At 41.8% G+C, this 24,433-nt stretch overlaps 1 protein-coding gene across 2 annotated transcripts in view; it reads left to right on the top strand.

The window, feature by feature from the left end:
* The first annotated feature begins 15,019 nt into the window (after positions 1-15,019).
* The window catches only part of LOC117346367 (calcium-activated chloride channel regulator 2-like), a 56,194-nt gene continuing 46,780 nt past the window's right edge, over positions 15,020-24,433 (top strand). For both annotated transcript variants that reach the window (XM_033915802.1, XM_033915801.1), the window contains exons 1-2: positions 15,020-15,200; positions 22,254-22,391. In XM_033915802.1, the coding sequence (XP_033771693.1) occupies positions 15,054-15,200; positions 22,254-22,391 (285 nt within the window). In that variant the 5' untranslated portion in view covers positions 15,020-15,053. The remainder of the gene's footprint in view (positions 15,201-22,253; positions 22,392-24,433) is intronic.

Here is a 24,433-nt window from a genome sequence, read left to right as displayed (position 1 = left end):
GTCTTTCTGTCTACCTGCCCCCTTTCTTTCTCTCTCCATGCCCCCTTTCTTTCTTTCTGTCTCCCTGTCCCCCCTTTCTTTCATTATTTCTGTTTCCCTTCTTTCTGTCTCCCTGCCTGCTCCCTTTCTTTCTTTCTCCCTGCTCTCCCCCAAGCCACTGCCATCAGGGAATAGGCCCCCAAGCCAAGCCACCCCAAGCTCTCCCTGCTTCCCGACGCAGAAGCGCTGGTCCTACCAACCTTCTTCTCCCCGATGTCAGTTCTGACATCGGAAGGGAAGTTCCAAGCCAGCCAGGCAGTGATTGGCTGGCCTGGAACTTCTTTTCCGACGTCAGACTTGACATCGGGGAGAGGAAGGCTGGTCAGCCCAGAGCTTCTACATCCTGTTTACGGCGTTGGGATGCAGGTAGAACGGGAAGGCAATGCAAGTCTATGACGGAGCCCGGGATGTGCTCCGCGATTGACTCGCGTTGCCTTCGTGATCTACTGATTGATCGTGATCGACCTTTTGGGCACACCTGGTGTAGAATGTGTACAAGTCAATCGATTTTTTTACTCCATCAAAAATTACAAAGACTAAGAGCCACTCTAAGTTAAAAAATACTTTTAAAACCAATAGGAGAAAATATTTTTTCACTCAGAAATATTTAAGCTCTGGAACGCAGTTAATGTAGCTGGGTTTAAAAAAATGTTTGGACAAGATCCTGCAGGAAAAGTTCACAATCTACTATTGAGACAAGCCAATGCTTGCCCTGGGATTGGTAGCATAGAATGTTGCTACTATTTGGGGTTTTGCCAGGTACTTATGACCAAGATTAGCCACTATGGAAACAGGTACTGGGTTAGATGAACCATTGGTCTGACCCAGTATGGCTATTCTTATGTTCTTCTAGGAAATACTTGACCTATTTAGTCTCAAACTATGGAATGTTTTGATCCTAAGAAACATTAAGCATCCTTATGAAAAAAAAGTGATCTGGAGTAACTCTTCTGCATGTACATGTGTGCTAAGGCAGTTGCTTGGAATAGATTTTATAGGAGGGGACAGTTTGTGGAGTGGTGGAGCAGTTGTAGGGGTGTAGTTTCTTTGACTGAGGCAGTTGCAAAGCATAGGGCTCATTTTACGTAGCCGCGTTAGTGGTTAAAGCGCATAATAGCATACACTAAACCGCCGGACGTGCTAGCCGCTACCGCTTCCTCTTGAGCAGGTGGTAATTTTTCGGCTAGCAAGGGGGTAGCGTGTGATTAAAAGACGTGCGCGTTAAAGCCGCTACCGCGGCTTCATGAAAGGAGCCCATAGTTTTTAGGGCTGGGGCAATTTACAAGGTGGTGGGTAATTTTTAGGTGTGGGACAGTGCAGGATACTGAGAGTTGTAGGGGTATTTTGGTGAGCTTGGAGCAGTTTGCAGCTTGCTAGGTGCTGGGCAGTTGTGTGTGGGGACCGGGAGGGGAAGTGTTGGCATTAAGGTTGGGCAGTTTGTGGGATGGTGGGACAGTTGTAGGCAGAATTATTGGAGTTGAAGTAGTTATGATAGGCTAGATTTGGGGAGTAGGGCAAATTATAAAATGGTGAAATAGTTTGGGGGCAATTTACAGGGGGGTGGGACAGTTGTGGAGGTAGTTGACATGTAGGGTTACCATATTTGTGAAGACAAGAGGACATATGATCCTGCCTCTGGCCCCACCCCCTACCCTGCCTCCCACCTGTTCCACCCATTTCCTGAGTCCCTCTTCCTATCCTCTGAACCCTTTTAGTCCTCATCTGCCCTCCACTGCATCTCAAAACAGTGCAGCTTGTGTGTTTCTGCACTGGAGTCAGACCCTCCCTCTGTGGACTTACCAGTGCCGCAGCCCCAAAATATCTCCTCACTGAAGGACTGCAACAAGATCTCTACACAAATACTACATGCTGATCCAAGGTAAAGATACAAAGGCAAAAATCTGACCTGGAAACTTGAAGAAATCAAACTATCAGATATGCACATGTCCAAAAGCTGACATATTCCAATTAATAAATTCTGAATAAAATAGTTTTTCTACCTTTGTTAAGCATTTGGGTTTTCTATTTTGCTTTGGTTCCATCATCTGTTTTATGCTTTTCTCTTTTCTTTGTAACGACTTCTGTCTGTTTGGTATTGCTTCTTTGTCCTATATCCTTAACCATCCTGTTCAACATCTCCTTTCTGTGTCCATGTTCTTTTCTTCCTCCAGTTTCAGTATCTTTCCTCAAAGTGTCCTGTTCTGCCATTATATTCATCAGTTTCCCCTCTGCGTCTCTTTCTAGCTCTGTCCTCTTTGTCCCTATCCCTGCCTTTGATCAGTATTGCTCTCCTTTGTCCCTATCCCCTCCCACCATCCATATCCATTCTCCTTCCATACCTAGCATCTCTTCACTTTCTCCATGTCCCTACCCTCTCTCTTCATTCCCATTTCCAAACCCCCCCCCACCCTAAGGCCAGGAATTCTCCTCTCATTCCACTCCTCCCTAGTTCTGTATGCTACCTTCTTATGTCTCCAGGGTGTGTCCTCCCTCTTACACCCAGCATCTTTTCCCCCTAATCAGTCAGCCAGTCACTCTCGTTCCCCTTCCAAGTTGGTTCAGCATCTTGCCCTCTCATTCCAGCACCTCTTCATGATTGTTCCTCCCTCTTCCCTCCAAGCCTAACAGAGCAGCACTTAGTTCCCTTTCCCCTGCAGGTCAAGCGTTTCTTCCCCTTCACCCTCCCCATAGTTCCAATTATCTTTCCCTCTCATTGGCTCCCCATAGTCTGATGTTGCTAATGTGCCTCAATCGCTACCGGCAGGGACATGACACTGCAGTGATTGAAAGGAGCTGCCCCGGCCTCAGTCTTTCGTGTGATGTGTCCTGTCCAGATGGAAGAGGAAGTTGAATCGGAGGAGGTAGGACACCTTACAGGGAAGACTGAGGCCCTGGGGCAGCTCCTTTCAATGGCTGCGGTGTCCCTGCTAGTAGCAACTGAGGCACATCATTAATACCAACTGAGGAGGGAGAGAGAGGAAAACTGCCAGCAGCCCAGAAGAGTAGGTGGAGTGAAATGTAACGCAAGCCCCGAGTCCCTCTCCCCCACCCCACCTTCTGTGTCCAGTCTTCAGATACGTTGGCGACAGTGTCAGAGTAACCAAGGCACCCACTGCCAGCCATATCTTCTCTTTATTGTGCCCTGCTTGGGCAGGAACAGGAAATTGCATCACAAGAGGTGGGACGTGGCAGACAGAAGACTTGAAGAGCTGGCTGAAAGTGGATGCTTCAATTACTGCCACTGCCACCAATATATCTGAGGATTGGAGGTATCGGGGAAGAGGAGGAAGAACGGATTAGAGAGGAGATGCTGGTCGCCAAGTAGAGAGGAAGAAGGAGACATGCCCAGACTTTGGGACCATTGTTGGGAATGATGAGGTTTTAAACCTAGTGAAATGGTCATAAACCCTCCTGATATATAAAACAACTGGATGCCCGGACAGTTACTCCAAAAGAAGACATGTCTGGGGAAACCCGGACATATGGTAACCCTGTTTATATGGGCAGAACAATTTGCAAGATGGGGGATAGTTATTTGAATGGCAGTTTGCAGGATGGTGGAGCTCTCTTCAGTGTCATGGGACCTAAACTTTGGGATGCTATGTCCTCAACTCTCCATATGTTCAGCTTTGGATCTTTCAAGAAAAAGCTCGACTATTCTTTTTCTTCATGCCTATGGAGTCTTCGTGAGTGTACCCACTGTCTAACTGTCTTGGTTCAGTGTTTTTGTTCATTGTCTATGTTTCATTTAATGCTGTGTATGTCTGTTGTAATCCACCTAGAACTTTGGATAATGTGGAATAGAAATGTGGAAAATTAAATAAACAGTTGTGAAGGGGTAGTTTATTGAGACTGAGTTAGTTTGTGAGGAGATGGTTCAATTATAAGGGGTAGATATTAGGATGTTGGAAGGATAGGACAGTTGCAGGAGTAACAGATTTTAGGGCTGGAGCAGGGTAGTAGGGCAGTTGGAAGAAGGGTAATAGGGTGACTGGGAAGATGCAAGGGTATTTTATGGAGGGATGGGGCAGTTTGCAGAGCAGTGGAGCAATTGTAAGGGAAGTTTATGGGGGAAGGCAATTTTGAGGTTGGAGCAGGGTAGGTGGTTTTTTAAAGGATAGAACAGTTAGGAAGTGATGGGGTAGTTTTGTGAGTGGGACCGTTAAGGGAGATAGTTTTTGAGTTTTTCAAGTTGTTGGGCAATAGTTGGAGAGCTGTTGTGGAGGGTAGTTTTTAGGGGGCAATTTAAGGGGTAGTGGCTAGTTGGAGGGGGGATAGTTTTGTGGGTCTGAGGCAGTTGCAGGCAGTAGTTTGGGGGGATGGGGATGTTTGGGGTTTGTGAAAGTGTAGAACAGGGCGAAGCAGTTTGAAAGGAGGAATCATTTATTAACATATTTTATGCTGCCTAATGAGTCTAAGCAGTTCACAATCTAAAAGAAAATAGGAAAAGAACTACGATTGATAGGAAAGGGTACAATATCATTCATTTCCTAAAATAAAATTAAACTAAAGACATAAAGCAAATAAAATTGTTTGATTGTCTACAGGACTAAAACCATTAAAGCTACTCACCAACAGCCAGTTGGAAAAATACGTTTTCAATGTAGATTTAAATTTTTTTTAAATTAGATTTTGTCCTCAATGTATATGGGAGAACATTCCAAAATGCTGAGGTGATGATGTCAGATGGCATGTAGATTCTAATGTAGCTTTCACTGGACTAGGTAAGACTAAGTGATAATCATTTAAAGACCTGGAACAATCTAGATCCTTTGGCACTAGTAGATATTGGGTTGAAGTACTGTATATGGAGTGACCAGACCTACTTGAAGAGCTTTAAGGTCAGAATTTTGAACTCCTTAATTGCTATGTTTCCCTATAGAGGTATGTAAATTTACATGCTACAGAAGGTGGAACTCCTCCCATAGAAATGCATTAGATAATTTTTTGATGGGGCTTAGTTCTCTGGAGCTCCAAGTCTAACCGGTCCCATTTTCAAACTCAATGGGCCAAATTCTACAGTATAAATGGCGCCTAAATTGATACTTATGTAAAACTTAGGCACCTGAAATGTAGGCGACGGTTTTAAAGGCCTACATTTCAGGCACCTAGATTTTGGAAGAATTGTGCTTAGCGGTGCTTAAGTCATGCTCTGCCCATGAAAACGCCCACTTAAGTGTTAGGTGCCGCTAACCACCTTTTATAGAATTGGATGGGCACCTATTGCACAATTAATTTTTTTTTTTTCCAATTATTGAGTCTATTAAGGTTATTTTGCCAATGAAGTTAGGTGCCCTTTATAGAATTTCCCTGATTGTATCTTTTCACTTTTCCCCCTCCATACCACATTTCATCTCAATCCATTAAATTTTTGGAGACTTATTTTGCCTCCAATGAGATAGGTAGATTAGATAGATTGTGAGCCCGCTGTGACCGAGAGAGAAAATGCTTAAGTACCTGATTGTAAATCTCTTAATACACCTTGTCCAAGCGGTATATCAAATCCCAATCCATTTCCCTACAGATGAACATTTATTGATCTCTTGAGTATAATTCTTTCAAACTTCATTTGGTAGGAAAGGATAAGAGTCAGCCCATCAGATTTAGCTTTTTAAATTTTTTTTTTCAGAATGTAAATCTCTCATTCTCCTGCCCAGTACAATGGAGCTTGTCCTGCTGGCTTTGCACTCTCTCTCCACTCTCATTTAACCAGCGAGTTCAAAGCTTACAAACAGGCACCTAATCTCATGGTGCATCCCATCCCAAAGTAGCTAGAGACTCCTGAATAACCAGAAAGTGGGCCAATAGGTGGAATGGGTGTGGAACTGAAAATCTTCCTATTGATAATTGTTCTTTGACAACTCTGTCTGTTCTTGCTTCCCACCTCTCCTCCTCCCTCCTGGATCAGCAGCCCTAAGTCAGCTCAAAAACATGTTAGGTCTTGACAGTCAGAAAAACATAAAGAGCCAATAAGTCTTGTCTTTAAAACAATATGTTTACAAATCAGCATAAGCAGTTGGGACTCATGTCTCTCTCCATCCCCTTTGCCAAACTGCATAAACTAAGGTATTGGCTACAACAATGCTTAGGGTAAAACTTTTACTAATTCACTTCATTTTTCTCTCCCTGAGCCATGCTAACATTCTAAGATCAGATACACATGTAACCCCTTCTTGCCCAAATTAGTCTTAGGCAGGACATATTAGCCAATTGTCAGGATATCACTGTCCTTAGATCATTGTTGACCAGGTGGATCCCAAGTGCTTAAGTGGCCCCACTCATTTAGGTGTTTCAGTGCAATCAGTAATTTTGATCCCTGTGAACTGAACCATTATATCAATATTCCATCCGTGAAGAGTCCTAAGTATTTCCCTGTGGGATGCTATGCTCTCTCCATGCTGCTCAGTGCATAAAAAATGATCCACTATCCATTGTTTCTGAGTCACTCCTGAAAGAGATAATAAGTTTAATTGGAATGAGCTAATGAGTGGTTGAAGACAGTGGGCAAGGGTATCTGATGCCCTAGGCAAACCTTCAGCAATTCCTTCCTGTTCCCATTCCCACTTCCAAGGGTAGTTCAAGACCCTATCTCCCTCCAGTAGTCCAGCATCGTCATTCCCCTCTAACTCCTCCAGGTGGCCTGCATCTTATCCCCTCCCCCCCCCCCTTTCCCTTACTGCTGTCACCCTGCCTTTTCCTGATCACTCCAGTGGTACTTAGTGTCTGTGCAGGATCTTTCAGTAAAGACCTATACTTAAGTGCTGCCATATTCTGCCCTCCCCCAATTTCTTTTTGGGAGAGGGTAGAATACAGCAACACTTGAGTGTGGGCCTCTTTTGAAGCAGTGCTTCAGTGTGGACTTCTATTGGGTACCACGCCAGTGCTGAGTACCTTTGGAGCAGCAGCAGGCAGAAGGTGAATGAGAAATCACTCTGCTGCCATCTAAATGTTGCCACTTTAGATGAATGCTTATTCTGCTTAATGGCAGGTCAGCCATGTCCGTCTGTCATATTAGATTAGTTTAAAGACCTGCCTGGGCAGCATTGGGTGTTAGGTGATCACCTACTACCGGTACAACACAATTCATAAGCACCAGGTCTAGTATTGCCCCTTCCAATGTGGTTTCCTTTATCAATTGCTGGAAAAGTTTTCCTTTAGAAAATCCAGAATCTCCTTACTTCTAGATTGCACATTTGGGATGTCCCAATCAACTTTCATAGCAATATTTTGAAAGTCTGCAATTAAATATTTCTATCCATTTCTAATGTTTGCTTCAAAGCAAACTTAAATATAAACAGAAAGTTCATTCCTTCTTTCCTAGTTAATCCTTAGTGCTTCCTCCTTCCTACATTTATATTGCTTTATTATGTTTTACATACTGTATAGTGCCACCTCTCCCTTTCTTCTTACCCTGTTCTTTTTCATTGATTATAGATCATTATAACTGTATCCCAGTCACAGTTTTTAATATGTACCAGCTTTGTGATTGCTCCTAAATCTAGGTCAGCTACTTTCATTACATCCTCTAGTTCTGGAATTTTATTTCCCATACTATGAGCATTAGTATAGCTTTCCAGATGCTGCCCATTTTTTTCTTTCCTATACTTACGCTAGGACTTTCTTCACTCATCCCCAATAATCCTAGTTAAAGCCCTCTTTCTTCAATAAGTGGAAAATCATCTCTTAGTCAAGATGAGTGACATGCTCTTGAGGTCATCATCCACCATATTTATAGTCTAGTACAGTTCTCTTTGTAGAATTATCTCAAAAATAAGATATTTTTAATCAAGACCCATTCAATTTACTTAAGTATTTTCAGTGATAACCAAAAATTGACTTAATTTCCAAATAACCCTTCCAACCGATTCTATTCTAATCTAACCCTTCGCTGGTAAAATCAAACAGTGGAGTGGTTGGGAGGAGCAATGAGTTCAAATAATGCTATTTGCCCTTTCCTCTAAATATGTAGTATTAAAGCTAAAGAAAAAAAAAGAGAACACCTTGAGCAACAAAAAGCTTCTTAAAAAGAAATAGTCTCATCTCTAAAGAACTGCAAAGATAACCTAGCAACAATTATCAGCAATATAAAATATATAACAAACTATTCACTTTTTAAAGAACCTTAGCCAGAGCCCTTGTAATAGCCAGAAAATTATCTTAGCTTATATGATCCCTTTCAAAATAGCAAAGCTTTTTAGGTTATGCAGATTTTTATACGGCACTTAAAAACCGAATTTTAGACACGTTAATTTTGAAAACTAGTCCTTCAGAAGTGCCGTTGAAATATCAGAGTGTCAGATTGTTCTGTTGCCATGTACAGGCACTCGTTGACTTATGACCTAATTAAGTTACGACTGTTCAACTTTACGACACGTTTACTACAATTTCCCCCACCAGCTGTTAGCAGCCCCAGTCTTCTGCACTCCCAAGTCTCGCTTCACAGCAGTAATAATATAAAGAGGAGGAGGTGCCTCAACAAATGTTCACCACAAAGGGATTGTGCTGTGCTTGACTTAGAAAGTAAGAAAATGTTGATAAAATATTACTTTAAGATGATTACAATATCATTACCCAGTCTAATATAGTATTCGTATCTTAGTCTAACATAGGCCGACTTAACATCCCGATCAGCTTACGACCTGTCAGTCAGAACCAATTACGGTCATAAATCGACAAGTACCTGTACATCCTTCTTCAGTCGAGGATTCTCGCAGCAGGCATGCAGTATATTCAACAGAGAGCTAAACCTTAGCACACCAACCCCCATACAGGCTGTCCTTATAATTTTCTGAAATGTATTTTATTGAGTAAATAAGGTAGATGCACTCATAATTGGTGAATCTATATGTTGCAGCTGGAGAAGAAAATGTAGATATGGAGGTCGGGCAGTAGTTGGCTAGCTTAGCTGGGGATAGAGCCACATGCTCAAGATGGAGGCATGAGTGTGACTGGGGTTGCGGACAAAAGATTCTCAGGGAGTACCCAGAAAGCAGGGGAGAGAAGAGACCAATAGGGACAGAGCTTGGCAACAGAAAACAGGGGTCATACCTTTGCAGACCCATCGGAGCAACGGTTGTAGAGATGAGCAGGAAGAACTGCAGTGAGACAAAAGACCCAAGCTTAGATGAGAGGAAAGGGGTAGGGGTTTTAGGAGAAAGACCACTGGACAAAGCTTATACAGGTAAGCAGGAGTGGTTGCATTATATAAGAAACTACATTACACATACAATGCATTGCTTACACACTGACTGCAGCATAAAGTCCCTGGGAGGGAAGAAATACTTTAACCATCTTAAACTAGTGCAAGGCTGCCAGGGCCAGAACACAGATCACTGTACGTCTGAAGGATCCCCAGTGTCTCTATAAAATATCTCTTTTGTCATGTTCAATGATTTTTACTGAGAAAAAGTACAAAACAAGGGCATGTCCTGCAATAGAAATGGTATAAAACAATACAAACGTAATCTCTAGACAAAATAATAGCTAGTGTTAGAAGAAAATAGAGGCATACCCTTTAGAAAAAGATTGAATAATCAACCAGTTAGTTATAACAGTATGAAAAAAATCAGCAATATGATGTTCATATTATGAAATAGTAGTCAACAAATTCTATCAAGAATGTAAGGAAAGTGAAGATTTTTTTTTCCAATGACACCGAACAGACTTAATTACCACTGCTAATGTAGAGGGGCGTAATCAAAAGAAATGTCTAAGTCCGATTTGGACATATGACACTAGACGCCCAAAGTCGGCAGTGGTTAAATGTCCATTCTTGAAAAAATCATCTAGAATTTTTTTTTCCAAAAATCGTCTATCTGGACTTCCAGGCCATTGATCGTCCAGACCGCCAGTACATCTATCTTTATACATTTTTTATCAAAAATTACCAAACACCCAGAACAAGACTATTTGGACATGGGAGGGGCCAACATTGTGATGGACTGGCCACCCAGACATGGCAACAGAGCAGTGGGGCACCTTACAGGTCACTGCTGTGAACTTCACAAAAAGGGTGCCAGATAAACATCTCGCCAGAACTCCCTTATAGGATATGGTGAGCCTCCCAAAACCCACTATACCCATCTGTCTACAACCCCAATAGCCCTTATGGCTGCAGGTGGCACCTATATGGCAGTACAGTAGGGATTTGGTGGGCTCACATATTCTACCATGAATGTAGTGGTTAGAGTGGCTTATGGGCCTGGGTCCTCCTTTCTATGGTTCACTACCCCCACCCCCGCCCCGGCTACTTAAGACACCTCTATGCAGCTCTTCTAGGCTTTCCTATAGCAGGTGCTGATGTTCCAGAGACAGGTATGTACATTTTTATTCTGATATTTATGGCAGTGTGAGTGGGGCAGTGATCACTGGGGGAGTGTGTGTGGGTCTTTATGTTGGCTCTGTAGTGGTTATCTGGTCACTTTGGATACCCTTTTGGCATCTGATTTGCACTCCAGTGTCTCGATTCCGAGATTTGGATCAGTTAATTTGGTAGTAATAGTCATAATCTCAGATTTTATAGTCTTCATGTTGTCCTTACTCTCAGATAGCATGGTGGAGATCTGACACAACTACTCAGCAATTTTGACCATGTTGTTTCATTCTGATCAGTCCATGTCAGATTTAGAAGGAGACGGGGGATCCGCTTTTAGTTGTTTAGCACTGGAGTTTGCCACAAATGCTGCCTCAGTTTTTCCCAACTTTGAAGGAGGCATATTTAGAAGGTAGTATAAGTCAGACAGAGTACATCAGTTGTAACGTTAATGTTTTGTAAAGGCTGGTGATGGCGGGAGTTCACAGCTCAAGCCTCCATCGAGTTCTCTAGTGTAGCACCCCCCTCCCCCCAACAAAATCTTTCATAATTGTGGACTTGGGTTTAATTGAATGAATCATAGGAATGTCAATAAACTAGAGATTAAATCTTGATTGTCTACTCTGATTGCCTGTTCTCCACAATGTTGATCGTGCATCAAACACTAGCTTCCAAGTTTAGCTATAGCACCCAGGAGCTGATTAATCTGCCCCAACAAATGAAATGATGGCAGTCCACAGCATTTCCAGAGTTATCACAAAGGACTATGCAACCTCATCAAGGAGGTCTATCTGTAGACTTTTATATGGTTTCTTAACAGGGTTTCTAAGGAGTCTTAATGATCCAGGGCTATCAGGCTCAAACAGAGGAACTGTTGACAAAACAGCTTTCACTCCTGTTGAGCAGTGGTCTCAAACTCAAATCAAAAGGGCCACATTTTGGATTTGTAGGTACTTGGAGGGCCTCAGAAAAAATAGTTAATGTCTTATTAAAGAAATAACAATTTTGCATGAGGTAAAACTCTTTATAGTTTATAAATTTTTCCTTTTGGCTAAGTCTTAATAATAATATTGTCATTATATGATCAAGAAACTGTTTTATTTTACTTTTATGATTATGATAAACATACCGAGGGCCTCAAAATAGGACCTGGCGGGCCGCATGTGGCCCCCGGGCCTCGGGTTTGAGACCACTGCTGTTGAGGCACCTCTGAAAGACTTCTCCAGCAATGAGTCTTCCTTAGTCAGGGTCACTACAAGACCCTTCACTGTCAGTAGGCCTCGAAGCTGGAGTGGAGGACTGTGCTGCTATGGTCTAAACAAATTTATGTTTATCTCAGTCAATGGCACAGAAGCACCAATACCAGACCCAGAACTGCAGTTGTCTCTGGCTGCAGAAAGCTCTCTAAAGTCAACTGGGCACTAAGCATTCCATTGAAAATGGAGGGGAAATCTGCTTGCCAATTACTGCCAAGAACTCCCAAGAAAACAAATACTGCAGCTCCTATGAGTGAATAAGTTTTTTGTCTGTTTTAAAAATTTACGACTTAGTAGCTTCATTGCATGCTCCCTAGTCCTAGTATTTTATGGAAAGATTCATATCTGCCAGTTCCATTCCACTCAGTATTTTATAGACTTCTATTATAACTCTTGAGCTGTATCTTCTCCAAGCTGAAGAGCCCTAGCTGCTTAAGCCTTTCTCATAGGGAAGTTATCCCATCCCCTGTATCATTTTTGTTGCCCTTCTCTGTACCTTTTCTAATTCTGCAATACCTTTTTTGAGATGCTGTGACCCAGTATTCGAGATATGGTCACACCATGCAGTGATACAAAGGCATTTTTGTTTTTCATTCCTTTCCTGATTATTCCTTCTATTTGCTTTCTGAGCCGCCGCTGCACACTGAGGAGAGAGTTTCAACATATCATCAACAATGACACCTAGATCCTTTTCCTGGGTGGTGACTCCTAATGTAGAAATTAGCATCATGTAGCTATAGTTCAGGTTCCTCTTTCCCATATACATAGCAACATAATAGATGATGGCAGATAAAGACCCAAATGGTCCATCCAGTCTGCCCAACCTGATTCAATTTAAATTTTTTCTTCTTAGCTATTTCTGGGCAAGAATCCAAAGCTCTACCCGGTACTGTGCTTGGGTTCCAACTGCCGAAATCTCTGTCAAAACCTACTCCAGTCCATCTACACCCTCCCAGTCATTTAAGCCTTCCCCAGTACTCAAGCAATTTTTCACAATCTTCTAGCACCAAGACTGTAGCAGCTTATGTAATCAATACTGATGTAAGAAAAACTTTCTTCATTAAAATATTTGAAACAACTTATCCTATGAAGTCATTTCTCATGGTCCCCAATGACCAATGCTGCGCCAAGTTGCATTGAAAATCTGCCTCAGGGGCTGAAAGACGGTGCTCAATCCTCTATATACTAATTACTTCATTGCTTACATGAAGTGTCTGGACTCCTTTCTTATATGTTACTTCAATCATGATAGTGCCACAGCATTTTGATGTTCCCAGCAACATGCTTTCATGCCGATGATGTCTTCAATAGCTTTATTCACTCACAGCAAACTGAGCAGAAATAAAGAACTATGCTAACTATGTTAAAAATGAGGCCCCCAAAAAATAATAATGGAAATTCCAATGTAATCATGGAAGAAATATGATAATGATGATATAATAATATAACTGTCACGTTCATTGAAAGGACTCTTTCTAATATGAATTTTTGACAAGAACCAATTGACGAGATCTTTGGTGCCAATTGAAGAGATCTTTGGATTAAAAGTTTTATGAGATTGTTTGAATTATGTATGGAAACATTTTTAAAAATTTCACATGTACATATCAAGGAGGTGCTCTTGTGATTAAAAAATCTATTCTGGCCATTAATAGCAACTATATCAGCTGCCTATTGGCTGAGATCTGATGGCTGACATTGAGTACTTTTAAAATCATCTTGCATTGGTTAGCTGGTTCAAACCCAGTCCTTGGGATGCAACCTACTAACCTGGTTTTCAGGATATCCAAGAATAAGTATGTATTAGATGGATTTGTATAGAATGGAAGTAGTTCAGATCTATCTTGTGTATACGTATTCATTCTGGATATCCTAACCAGACTGGCTGAATGTGATCTAGGGACTAGGTGGAAAACAAATACCCACTACAAAGATCATAACTACATGCACATTTCTGTACCAAAAGATAAACTAGGTGTCATAAAATATTCATATATTTTGTTTTAAATGAAAACATTTTATGATATTAAACCATGAAATTTATACAAGTGTATCACAGAATTTTCTAATGGTTGCAGTACAATAAGCTGTTACAAAAAAAAAAAAACAACCAGGGCCTTTAGTTATAATACATTTGATAGAGATTCTCAAGTCTTATATATTGTGTATATAAATGTGATCGTTGCCACAATAAGGTGCATACAAACCTTTCCCTATTGCAGTAATACTATAATGAGGTTTTGAGCTTCTATAGCTTTATTATAGAGCGCATGCCCTAACTTGTCTTTAAAAGCTTTCTTTTAGGTTGGAAATGACATCAGTTTCCATTGAACTGCCCATTTGTGGGAAGACAAACATTGCTTCTGCTGTATTTTATACAGCGTTGTCAGTCTTCTGATACCTCAAATGTGCTCTATACCTAGGACCTCCATTACAAGGGTGCTTCAGGTTAGAAATGTTTTTATTTACCTTTACTTTCTTTCTTTTTTAATAATGCATTTAGAATCATCTATGCTTTTGAGTAGGTTTTACTCATATTTGAAAGCTTAAAAGAAATGATAGCATCTAATTTGTCACAAAGATTTCCCTTAGGGCTTTAGCCTCTGTTAGTCAGTGCAGCTGAAGCTCTGGGCTTGTCACGTGTTTGCTCTTCCTCACTCTCCCAACTTTTTGAGCCTTAGTTGAAGGGAGATCATGGTGCTGTTATTTAGAAGTGAGCTCAAGGGGGAGAAAAAAAAATCAAAAGCAAACTCCAAGCCCTCTTTAAGGTCAGGTAAAAACAAAATATTCAGGTAAGAAGGTGCTAGCTGTTTGATAATGCAATGTACCAATTATTAAAATAACAGGCATATCAAAATTCATACTAGACTAAATCTATCAGTTGGGAGACATACATATTTTGCCTTGTTACTCTCATAAGGACAATATGTCTCCTGCTCAGCCTTTAATTAAATGTTATATTTGATGTCAAATATATCAGCTACATACTGTGACCATGCAGTCAGATTAGATTATTAGTCTTTAAAGCAATAGTAACTTCTATAATGCAGTTTTAAAGAGTAGCCATTTTTATTAGCTAAGCATCATTATTTTCAGTCTTCACGTGAAATATAGCACTATACCTTTGCCCTAGCATCCAGGAAAGAGGATCTAGGACAGACGAACACACCATTCATGTGCACATTACATAATCTAGCTATTATTAATATGCATATTACACAGATATGATAGTCAGAATGTGGCCCTTTTTGGGAAGAGACATAAATGGTAAGAACCTCCCCAGATCTCTATTGGAGAGTTAGAGCTGGCATGGGATAGTTCCCAAACCGGTTGCAATACTGTAGAGGAGACACCTACCTTCCTTCAATTTATACAGCTCAGCAACAATCCTGAGGCATTGGAACCATTTTCTTACAGAGATCATCTGTAGAGAGCTGTCTGGAATAATGCGTTGGAGTTCTTTCTTCATAGTTACCCTCCATCTACATGCATTGCAGTCAAAAGTGCAATTGAAGGATAATGGATTTGAGAATATAGTTATTGCTATTAACCCTCTCGTGCCAGAAAACAAAACTCTCATCACAAACATCAAGGTAAGAGAACAGAAAATGATTTGCAAAGTTTATTTCTCAGAGGGGTTTTTTCCCCACATCTAAAGAAAAAGTAATCTCATTTGCTGTAATTTTCAAAGCAGCAACACTTGGGGAGCAATTATGGGGATGAGATGCATTTTGACAAGATCATCTGTTTTTTTAAGGGGCAAGTAAGATTTTTTTCCCCCCCCTATTGATTGCTCTCTTGTTCAACTCCAGACAGCTACTACATTCCAGGGGAATTCATAAATACAAACTTACCTTTCCTTCTGTTAAAGGAATTAAAGCTTTAGGCAAGATATGCTGATCTTTTGCAAAAATTTGGAATGAACTTCCTGCAGAAGTTAGACTTCTCCCCTCCCTATTAACTTTTAGGAAAGCTTTAAAAACGTATCTATTTCAGAAATTCCTAACTGACTTTTTAATTTTAAATTAGTGATTATAAATGACGATGCTTGTAACTTAATATTTTTTTCCATGCCCTATCATTTATTTCTATAAACCGAGTAGAGCCCTATTGTAGGAATGAATCGGTATATAAGACCAAGGATTGAATTGGATTGGGGGAGGGAGAGCAGGAGTGAACTTTTGAAAAAAAAAAAAATTTCAATTGCATTTTCACACTGCACTGAAAAAAGTACAAACTTAGAAAATATAATGCCACCACATGTTCCTATTACAGCATTTCACAGCTTCCTGGACAAGCATGTGAAACCCTTTTTTGAAGAGAAGTTCTTTATAATTAAGGCCCTAAGTATTAACATAGTTCACCTTGTTACCACCCACAGTGTAAAAACCACAGGATTATTTCAGGGCTGCCACTAAACAAGCAGGATATGAGAAGAAGAACGTAATTAGACCTGAATCAGAGAACTTGTGATTATTTTATATTCTGAGCAGGCAGCAATTCATAAAAGTTATTTCACCTTTTATGATGTACTTTGCAACAACTTACAACTTCTTCAGACAGCTTACACCTCAAATGGGTACCTGAGACAATGGAGATAAGCCCAGATGCTCAGAACGTCATCGCTATAGGGGACATCACCTGAAATCACCATCCCGAACACCAAAAGAAAATTACCACACAATGCTGAACAATAATAACATGCAAATGATATGCACATTGGTTTGAGCACTGGAAATTAAAGGAAAGTGCCTGGAGCATGCCCACAAGAACTGTGCTGGGAGACATACTACTACTACTATTAATTATTTCCATAGCACTACCAGAGGTATGCAGCGCTGTACAGAGCAACAAATAACATAGGTCTAGATTCACTAAGCAAACCGATCGTGTACCGATCGGTTTGCGACCCCTTTGGATCTGATTTTCCTCCGGCCCGATTCACTAACCTCTGTCCCAATCATCCTCCAATCCGTCTGATCTGCGCCTGCAAATGAGGGGGATCGGCATTAAAATGTAGGCAGGCAGCGATTCATAAAACAAATCTTGAAAACCAACTGAGCTGACCGATCAGCAAAAGAAGCGACTGCTGGGGACCAGTCGCTAACTGCTTTCCGACTGCATCTTGCTCTCTCGGCCTGGATTCTCCTGTCTGCTCTGCTGCCCCGACTCTCCTCAGGCCGCCCTGCTCTGTTCTTCTGCCATGACTCTCTTCTGGCCGCCCTGCTCTGCTCTCCTGCCTCAACTCTCCTCTGGCCCCCTGCTCTACTCTCCTGCCCCGACTCTCGTCTCGCCGCCCTGCTCCCCTCTCCTGCCCCAAATCGCTTCTCACTGCCTAAACTCTCCTGCCATTCCCCGCACTTCGAGCTCGTGAAGAAAAGTAAAACCAAAAAGTTAAAAAAAAAAAGGTCTGCGCATGCTCAAGGATCACTGTTCAGCGATCCGATTCAGTCAGTTGGGAGCGTGATTCCGATCGCCCTCATTTGCATGAGGGCGATTGGTGAATCAGCCCCCCAGACATGGATCAGATCCAATCCGTGCCCCTAATGAATCTAGGCCATAATCCCTGCTCGAAAGAATTTACAATCTAAACAGACAAACAGGATGTCATGGATACAGTAAAGGGGAGCGGTTAATCTGGCTGGGTTGGAGGGCAGGGGGGTTATGGATTGAAGGCTATTTATGCATGCCCAATCAAGAAACTCTGGGCAGACAATAGTGGGGATGCTTGAGGAGAACAGAAACATAGAAAAAAGCAGCAGAAAAAAGCGCTATAGCCCACCAAGTCTGCCCATTCCAAGTATCCCCTCCCCTGAATTTACTCCCTTAAAGATCCCACATGAGTATCCCATTTTCTCTTAAAATCCGTCACGCTGCTGGCCTTTATCACCTGGAGTGGGAGTCTATTCCAATGATCCACTACTCTTTCGGTGAAGAAGTACTTCCTGGAGTCGCCATGAAACTTCCCTCCCCTGATTTTCAGCAGATGCCCTCTGGTGGTCAAGGGTCCCATGAGCCAGAAGATATCATCTTCTGACTCGATGCGTCCCGTGATGTACTTATATGTTTCAATCATATCTCCCCGTTCTCTTCTTTCCTCAAGTGAGTACAGCCGCAATTTTTTTAATCTTTCTTCATACGTGAGATCCTCGAGCCCCAAGACCATCCTGGTGGCCGTTCGCTGAACCGACTTGATCCTCAGCACGTCCTTTCGGTAGTGTGATCTCCAAAGCTAAACACAGTACTCCAAGTGAGGCCTCACCATGGCTCTGTACAACGGCATCATAACTTCAGGTCTCCTGCTGACGAAACCTCTGCGGATACACCCCATCATTTGTCTTGCCCTGGAGGAAGCCTTCTCCACTTGATTGGCAACCTTCATGTCCTCACTAATGATCACCCCTAGGTCGCGTTCCGCCGTGGTCCTAACCAAGGTCTCACCATTTAGTACATAAGTTCTACGCGGGTTTCTCTTACCCAGGTGCATTATCTTGCATTTTTTAGCATTGAAGCCTAGCTGCCAAGTAGTTGACCATTGTTCCAGCAACAGTAGGTCGTGTGTCATATTATCAGGTAATAAGCTTTTACCTACTATGTTGCAAAGTTTGGCGTCGTCGGCGAACAATGATACCCTTCCTCTAAGTCCTTGCGTCATATCTCTTATGAATAAGTTAAATAGAATCGAGCCCAGGACCGAGCCCTGCGGCACTCCACTGATCACGTCCGATGCTTCAGATGGGGTATCGTTCACCACCACCTTCTGAAGTCCACCGCTCAGCCAATCCCCAACCCATGTAGTTAGAGTGTCTCCTAATCCTATCGATTTCAGCTTGTTCAGTAATCTTCGATGAGGGACGCTATCAAATGCTTTACTGAAGTCCAAATATACCACGTCCAGTGACTCTCCGGCGTCCAGTTGTCTAGTAACCCAGTCAAAAAAGCTAATCAGATTAGATTGGCAGGATCTACCCTGGGTGAACCCGTTTTGGTGTGGATCACGCAGTTTTTCTTCGTCTAGGATTGTGTCAAGATTCTGTTTGATCAGTGTTTCCATGAGTTTACACACTATAGACGTGAGACTCACTGGTCTGTAGTTTGCTGTCTCTGTCCTGCAGCCCTTTTTGTGGAGTGGGATTACGTTGGCGGTTTTCCAGTCCAAGGGGACCCTTCCTGTGCTTAGGGAAAGATTGAAAAGAACAGATAATGGTTCTTCATTTGGACAAACATACCTGAGGCTAATAGGTGAAGCATCAGGAACTGATTAATTAGCAAAGATCAGCTGTCCCCATTTCTCCCTTTACTCCCACGGGACTCTCCTCTACACACTCACCCTAATGCCTGCTCGGAGCTGTCAGTAGATTTTAGTTGTTAGGGTCAGGGGTTTATGTACACCATTTCTCTGAGCATTGAGGGAATCACTAATGGCCTCATTTATAACACATTTTGTTACTAAAGAAGCTCTTTTGCATAGAATTTTTGGTTGCTGCTTCTGTCGCAGCACCGAAACCTTTTGTGCATTAGGCATACCATAACATGCATGTTAAACTGCCTGAAACCTGTCTAAATTAAACATTGCAAACGAGTTGGGGGGGAGGGTCCCTAGTGATTTGCCTAAGGGTTCAAGGCCCATCAAAGGCAGATGTACAATTTGAATCTTGATCTGATTTCTAGCTTCATTACTCTAACCTTTTGGCCACTCCAATGTAAATATTCACTTGTGTTGAAACTGAAACTGACTGCAGAAATAACATGGCTAATTACAAGAAAATATTTTGGCTCAATATTCTGCTGATCTGGTCAGTATTTTTATTTTTTTTATTTTTAAAGTAGATGTGAATCACTTGTTCACTCTTTCTAAAAATACCAGGACTAGGGGACAAGCAATGAATCTACTAAGTAGTAGATTTAAAACAAACCGGAGAAAATATTTCTTCACACAACGTGTAATTAAATTCTGGAATTTGTTGCCAGAGAATGTGGTGAAATCAGTTAGCTTAGTGGGGTTTTAAAAAATTTTGGATAATTTCCTAAAAGAGACGTCCATAGGTCATTATTGAGATGGCTTAGGGAAATCCATTGCTTATTACTAGGATAAGAATCTGTTTTGCTACTTGGGCTTGATGGACCTTCAGTCTGCCCCAGTATGGCAATTCTTATGTTCTACAACAAAAATGTTGGGTGAAATAACTATTACCAAAGATCATAAATAATTAATTAATTAGTACTGAAAAGAGTGGTAAGGCTAAGCTTTCATTCAAAATATAAAACTCATTTGTGGTGAGACCTCAGAAATTCATTCCCTAACTCACTATAGGGCAGCCTAAGCTGATCCATTTGGGGGATTAATTTATCAATCACCGGTCAATCACCACCTCCAACCTTAATGCAAAATCTTATTGTGTTAAAACAATAAATATTGTAACCATTATAAATGTTCTGTAAACATAAGTGTGGAACTTAGCTTTAAACAGCAATGAAACTTCACAATTGTGATCTCAGCGGGGCCCGTTTCGCCCGTGGCTTCGTCAGGAGATTTTTAAAAAATGACTATAACTGAACATGTTCCAACTACATTTAACATCCAGTGACCTGGAAGACAGAAAGAAGATTAGCCTCCCATCTTCATACACATTCAAACTTATTTTACATGCATATCCAAACATTACTAAACATATAGAGGGGCATAATCAAAAGGGATGTCTAAGTCCGTTTACGTCCATCTCGCAAGTTGTCCAAAATAAAAAAAAGCTTAAGACACATTTTCGAAAAATACGTCCAACTTTTTTTTTGTTTCGAAAATCGTCTAATTATACGTCCTGCCGATCTGATCGTCCAAGCCGCTAAATCGTCCATATTTATACCACATTTTCATCCAACTTTCCGTCCAAGTCCAAAATGCCTAGAACAAGCCCTGTTGGGCGTGGGAGGGGTCTGCAAAGTGATGGACTGCACACCCAGACATGCCACCTAAATAGTGGGATACCTTACAGGGCACTGCTGTGAACTTCACAAAAAGGGTACCATGTCTTCTCCTCCCTACAGCTCCCTTGTAGGTTAAGGTGAGCCCCCCAAACCACCTACAGAATCCCCTAGACCCACTTATCTACCACCCCAATAGCCCTTATGGCTGCAGGAGCCACTTATATGCCAGTAAAAAAGGGTTTTGGGGGTGTGTAGGGCAGTGCATATGTTTAAGTATCAATGCAATGATTACAGGGGCTTATGGGCATGGGTCCTCCTCTCTATGGGTCCCTAACCCACCCCCAAGATGACTTAAACTGCCTCTATGCTGGAGAAGTAGGCTTTCCTATGCCAGGCTGCCAGGTGATGATGGTCTGGAGGCTGAATTTTAAAGATGTGATTAATATTTATATGGGGGGGGCGGTGATCACTGGGGTAGTGTGTGGGGGGTCTGTATTATGTGTTTTCAGTGCTTATCTGGTGAGCTTAGGTGGGTTTTTGTGACTTAGACCATGTTTTACATGGTCTAAGTCACAACGTCCAAGTTCTGTTGATCGTGGGCTGTATAACTTTCGGTTATACATGCTGTATGACTAAGTCTAAGCCGGCCCACGTCCCACCCAACTCCTGCGCTTGACACTCCTCCCGAAATGCTCTGTTTAGCTTTGGTCGTTCAGCGGCACTATGAAGGCCTAGATCGTTTAAAAATACGTCCAAAACCCGTTTTTAGTATCGGCACTTGGACGTATTTGAGAAATGTTTGTCCAAGTGCCAACTTAGGCCGGTATTTGGATGTATTTCTCTTTTGATTATGAGCCCCATACTGAACAAACTATAATTACTAAACAATTCCTGCCGCCACCAGGGATCCCATGCCCTTCTTCCTGCCCATCCCCCTCCACCAAAGCCAACCTAGAATTCTTATGTTCTTACAGCACCAGTATCTAAATAGTGGCTGGCACTGAATATACAGATAAGACAGCCAGTGATGGAACATTTCTGGATTGTGGCAATATTCAGTCTGCTATCCAGATACCTTTTCTGGATAACTCAGGCCAACCTTCAATCTGCTCTAAGACAGTGGTCTCAAACTCAAACCCTTTCTAGGGCCACATTTTGGATTTGTAGGTACTTGGAGGGCCTCAGAAAAAAATAGTTAATGTCTTATTAAAGAAATAAAAATTTTGAATGAGGTAAAACTCTTTATAGTTTATAAATCTTTATTTTTGGCTAAGTCATAATAATAATATTGTAATTTATAGCTAAAGAGACATATGATCAAGAAACTGTTTTATTTTACTTTTGTGATTATGATAAACATACTGAGGGTCTCAAAATAGTACCTGGTGGGCCCCATGTGGTCCCTGGGCCATGAGTTTAAGACCACTGCTCTAAGATATCTTGATACCAGATTGAACATTGCTATTATCTTGATAAGTTCCTGGACCACCAATGTTCCACCCTTGCACTATATGCATAGAGCAGAAACAGATTGTAAGGATATTCAGAGCCGCTTTGATTAGTGCTACTGAATATCTCAATCAGCAGAACTTAACCAGATAGCAGGCACTGTTTCTCAGATATGCTTTTTTGAATATTGACACATTTGATTTTTTTTTCATCAAAGTTACAGTTGATGCAATATTCTAGTTGCAGTCAGACTTGTCACTTTCATTTTTTGTCAGGACATGGTAACAGAGGCTTCCTTTTACTTGTTCAATGCCACAAAGAGAAGATTTTATTTCAGAGATGTGAAGATACTAATTCCTATGTCATGGGAAGCACAGAATTACCAGAAAAGAAAACGTGAGTCATATGAAAAGGTAAGATGCAAAGCCAGGTTGGAAAGAGTTGTATTTTTTTTTTTTTTACTGACATTCAATTAAATCATTCCCTTTCTAATAACATTTGTGCAGTTGTGAATGTGCAGCCTGCATGTTGCATAGTGTACTGTGTGCAGGATGCAGGCTGAACAGATATGACACTGAGAAACAAGAAATATGGCAGACAGGGATGGCTGACAGATTTGCTGAATCAAACCTCATTTTAACAAGTGCTCTACTCCCTGTTGAATTTTTTGGCATTTCGACACTGGAATGCTGGGAAGAGTGGGTGGGGGGGGATATAGGGTGGGATTGTTGGGGGGGGAGATGGTTTTTGAATTGTCTTGTTGAGTTATTTAGTCTCTGTGCAGAAACCCCGCGGATGACTTTCTTATCTTTAGTTTTGAACAAGTTTTGTACATGTTCTGACTGTTGATTTAATTTGTATGTGACTGTTAAAATAAAAAAAAGAAAAAAAGTGCTCTACTGAAAACATTCCTTAAAGCAGGAGAAATAATAACCTCTAACAGTACAGTTTGTGAATATGTAGCCACTGACATGAAATTATACAGTGTAGAGCAGTGTTTCTCAACACGTGGTACGAGTACCCTTAGGGGTATGTGAGCCGCTTGTTGGGGATACGTGGCACTGCACCGGTCTCCCGCCCCCTTCCTTTTTAAAGGCTGCCGCCAAGGATCCCATGCCCTCCTTATTGCCTGCCCAACCGCCCCCCTCCACCGAAGCCGCTGCTGCCACCAGGGACCCCATGCTCTCCTTCCTGCCTGCCCCCTTCCACCAAAGCTAACCCAAAAGGCTTCCCTCTGATGTCAGAGCTGACATTGGAGGGAAGCCTTCCATGTCAGTGGGGGGATCCCAATTATCTCTTTCCAGGTGAGCTGTTCCTGCCTGCCTTCAACGGCACTTGTTGCAGGGATGCGCCAGCAGCTCTTTCACACTGCACATGGCTTACCCGCAAGCCTTCTCTCCGATGTCAGAGCTGACGTCAGAGGGAAGGCTTGTGGGTCAGACACGTGCAGCGTGTAAGTGCCGCTGCTCGCATGTCCCTGCAACAAGTGCCGCTGAAGGCAAAAGGAGCGGCCCAGTCCTCTCGTAATGTGGGCTAGATGGAAGTATTTGTATTTGAACTCATTTTTTGCAGGGAGAGTCTATAATTGTAAATTCATTCTTTACTGTTCTTTGTGAATTGTAATTGAAAATTATAAATAGTAAAAAAAAAAAAAAAAAAAAAAGATGCAGTGCTTGAAATAAAGAGTGGTTGCAGAGCTGGTTCACCGGGTGGAAGAGGCAGAAAAAAGAACCGGGGAACAAGAAGAATTTGTGACTAATATGAATACATCTCTAACCACATTACAGCAGAATCAGATGGACTTGTTGACCTGCATAGAGGATTTTGAAAACAGATCATGGCTACAGAATATTCACATTCAAGGAATTCCGGATAATGAGGAATACAAGGATTCTGTAGTAGTAGTTCAAGATATATACTGACAACTACTTCTAATGGATGCACCACCTGATAAGACCCCCTGAGGTAGTGGCCAAAGTGGACAGGGCCCATAGAACGTTGGGGTCAAAGAGAGGTGATTTACCTAGAGACATAGGGCCTCTTTTACGAAGCTGTTTAATGTGGGCCACTGTGGTAACGGCCCCAAAGCCCTTTAAATCTCTATGGGCTTTGGGGCTGTTACCACAGCGGCTGTTGCTGTGTGGCAGCCGCTAGCGTGGCTTTGTAAAAGAGGCCCATAGTGGTCTGTTTTCATTACTACACAGAGAGAATTTAAAAAACAAACAAACTGAAAAAAGGCCATTATTGTCTGGCAAACCCACAACGTGGAAGTGTTCCAAGACCTATCTTCTCTCACCCTGCAACGTCAGAGAGAATTTTGTAAGACACTCATGGTCCTGAGACAGAACTCCCTGAAATATAAGTGGTTATTCCTGTTTGGACTGAAGGTGAGTGTGAATGGGACACATAAGAAGGTGACGTCTATGAAAGAGCTAAGGCTGCTTCTGAAAAAAAG

The sequence above is a fragment of the Geotrypetes seraphini genome, chromosome 12 (assembly GCF_902459505.1).
Source record: "Geotrypetes seraphini chromosome 12, aGeoSer1.1, whole genome shotgun sequence".
In the NCBI taxonomy this organism is placed as follows: domain Eukaryota; kingdom Metazoa; phylum Chordata; class Amphibia; order Gymnophiona; family Dermophiidae; genus Geotrypetes; species Geotrypetes seraphini.
This window is presented reverse-complemented; position numbering and strand designations above follow the sequence as displayed.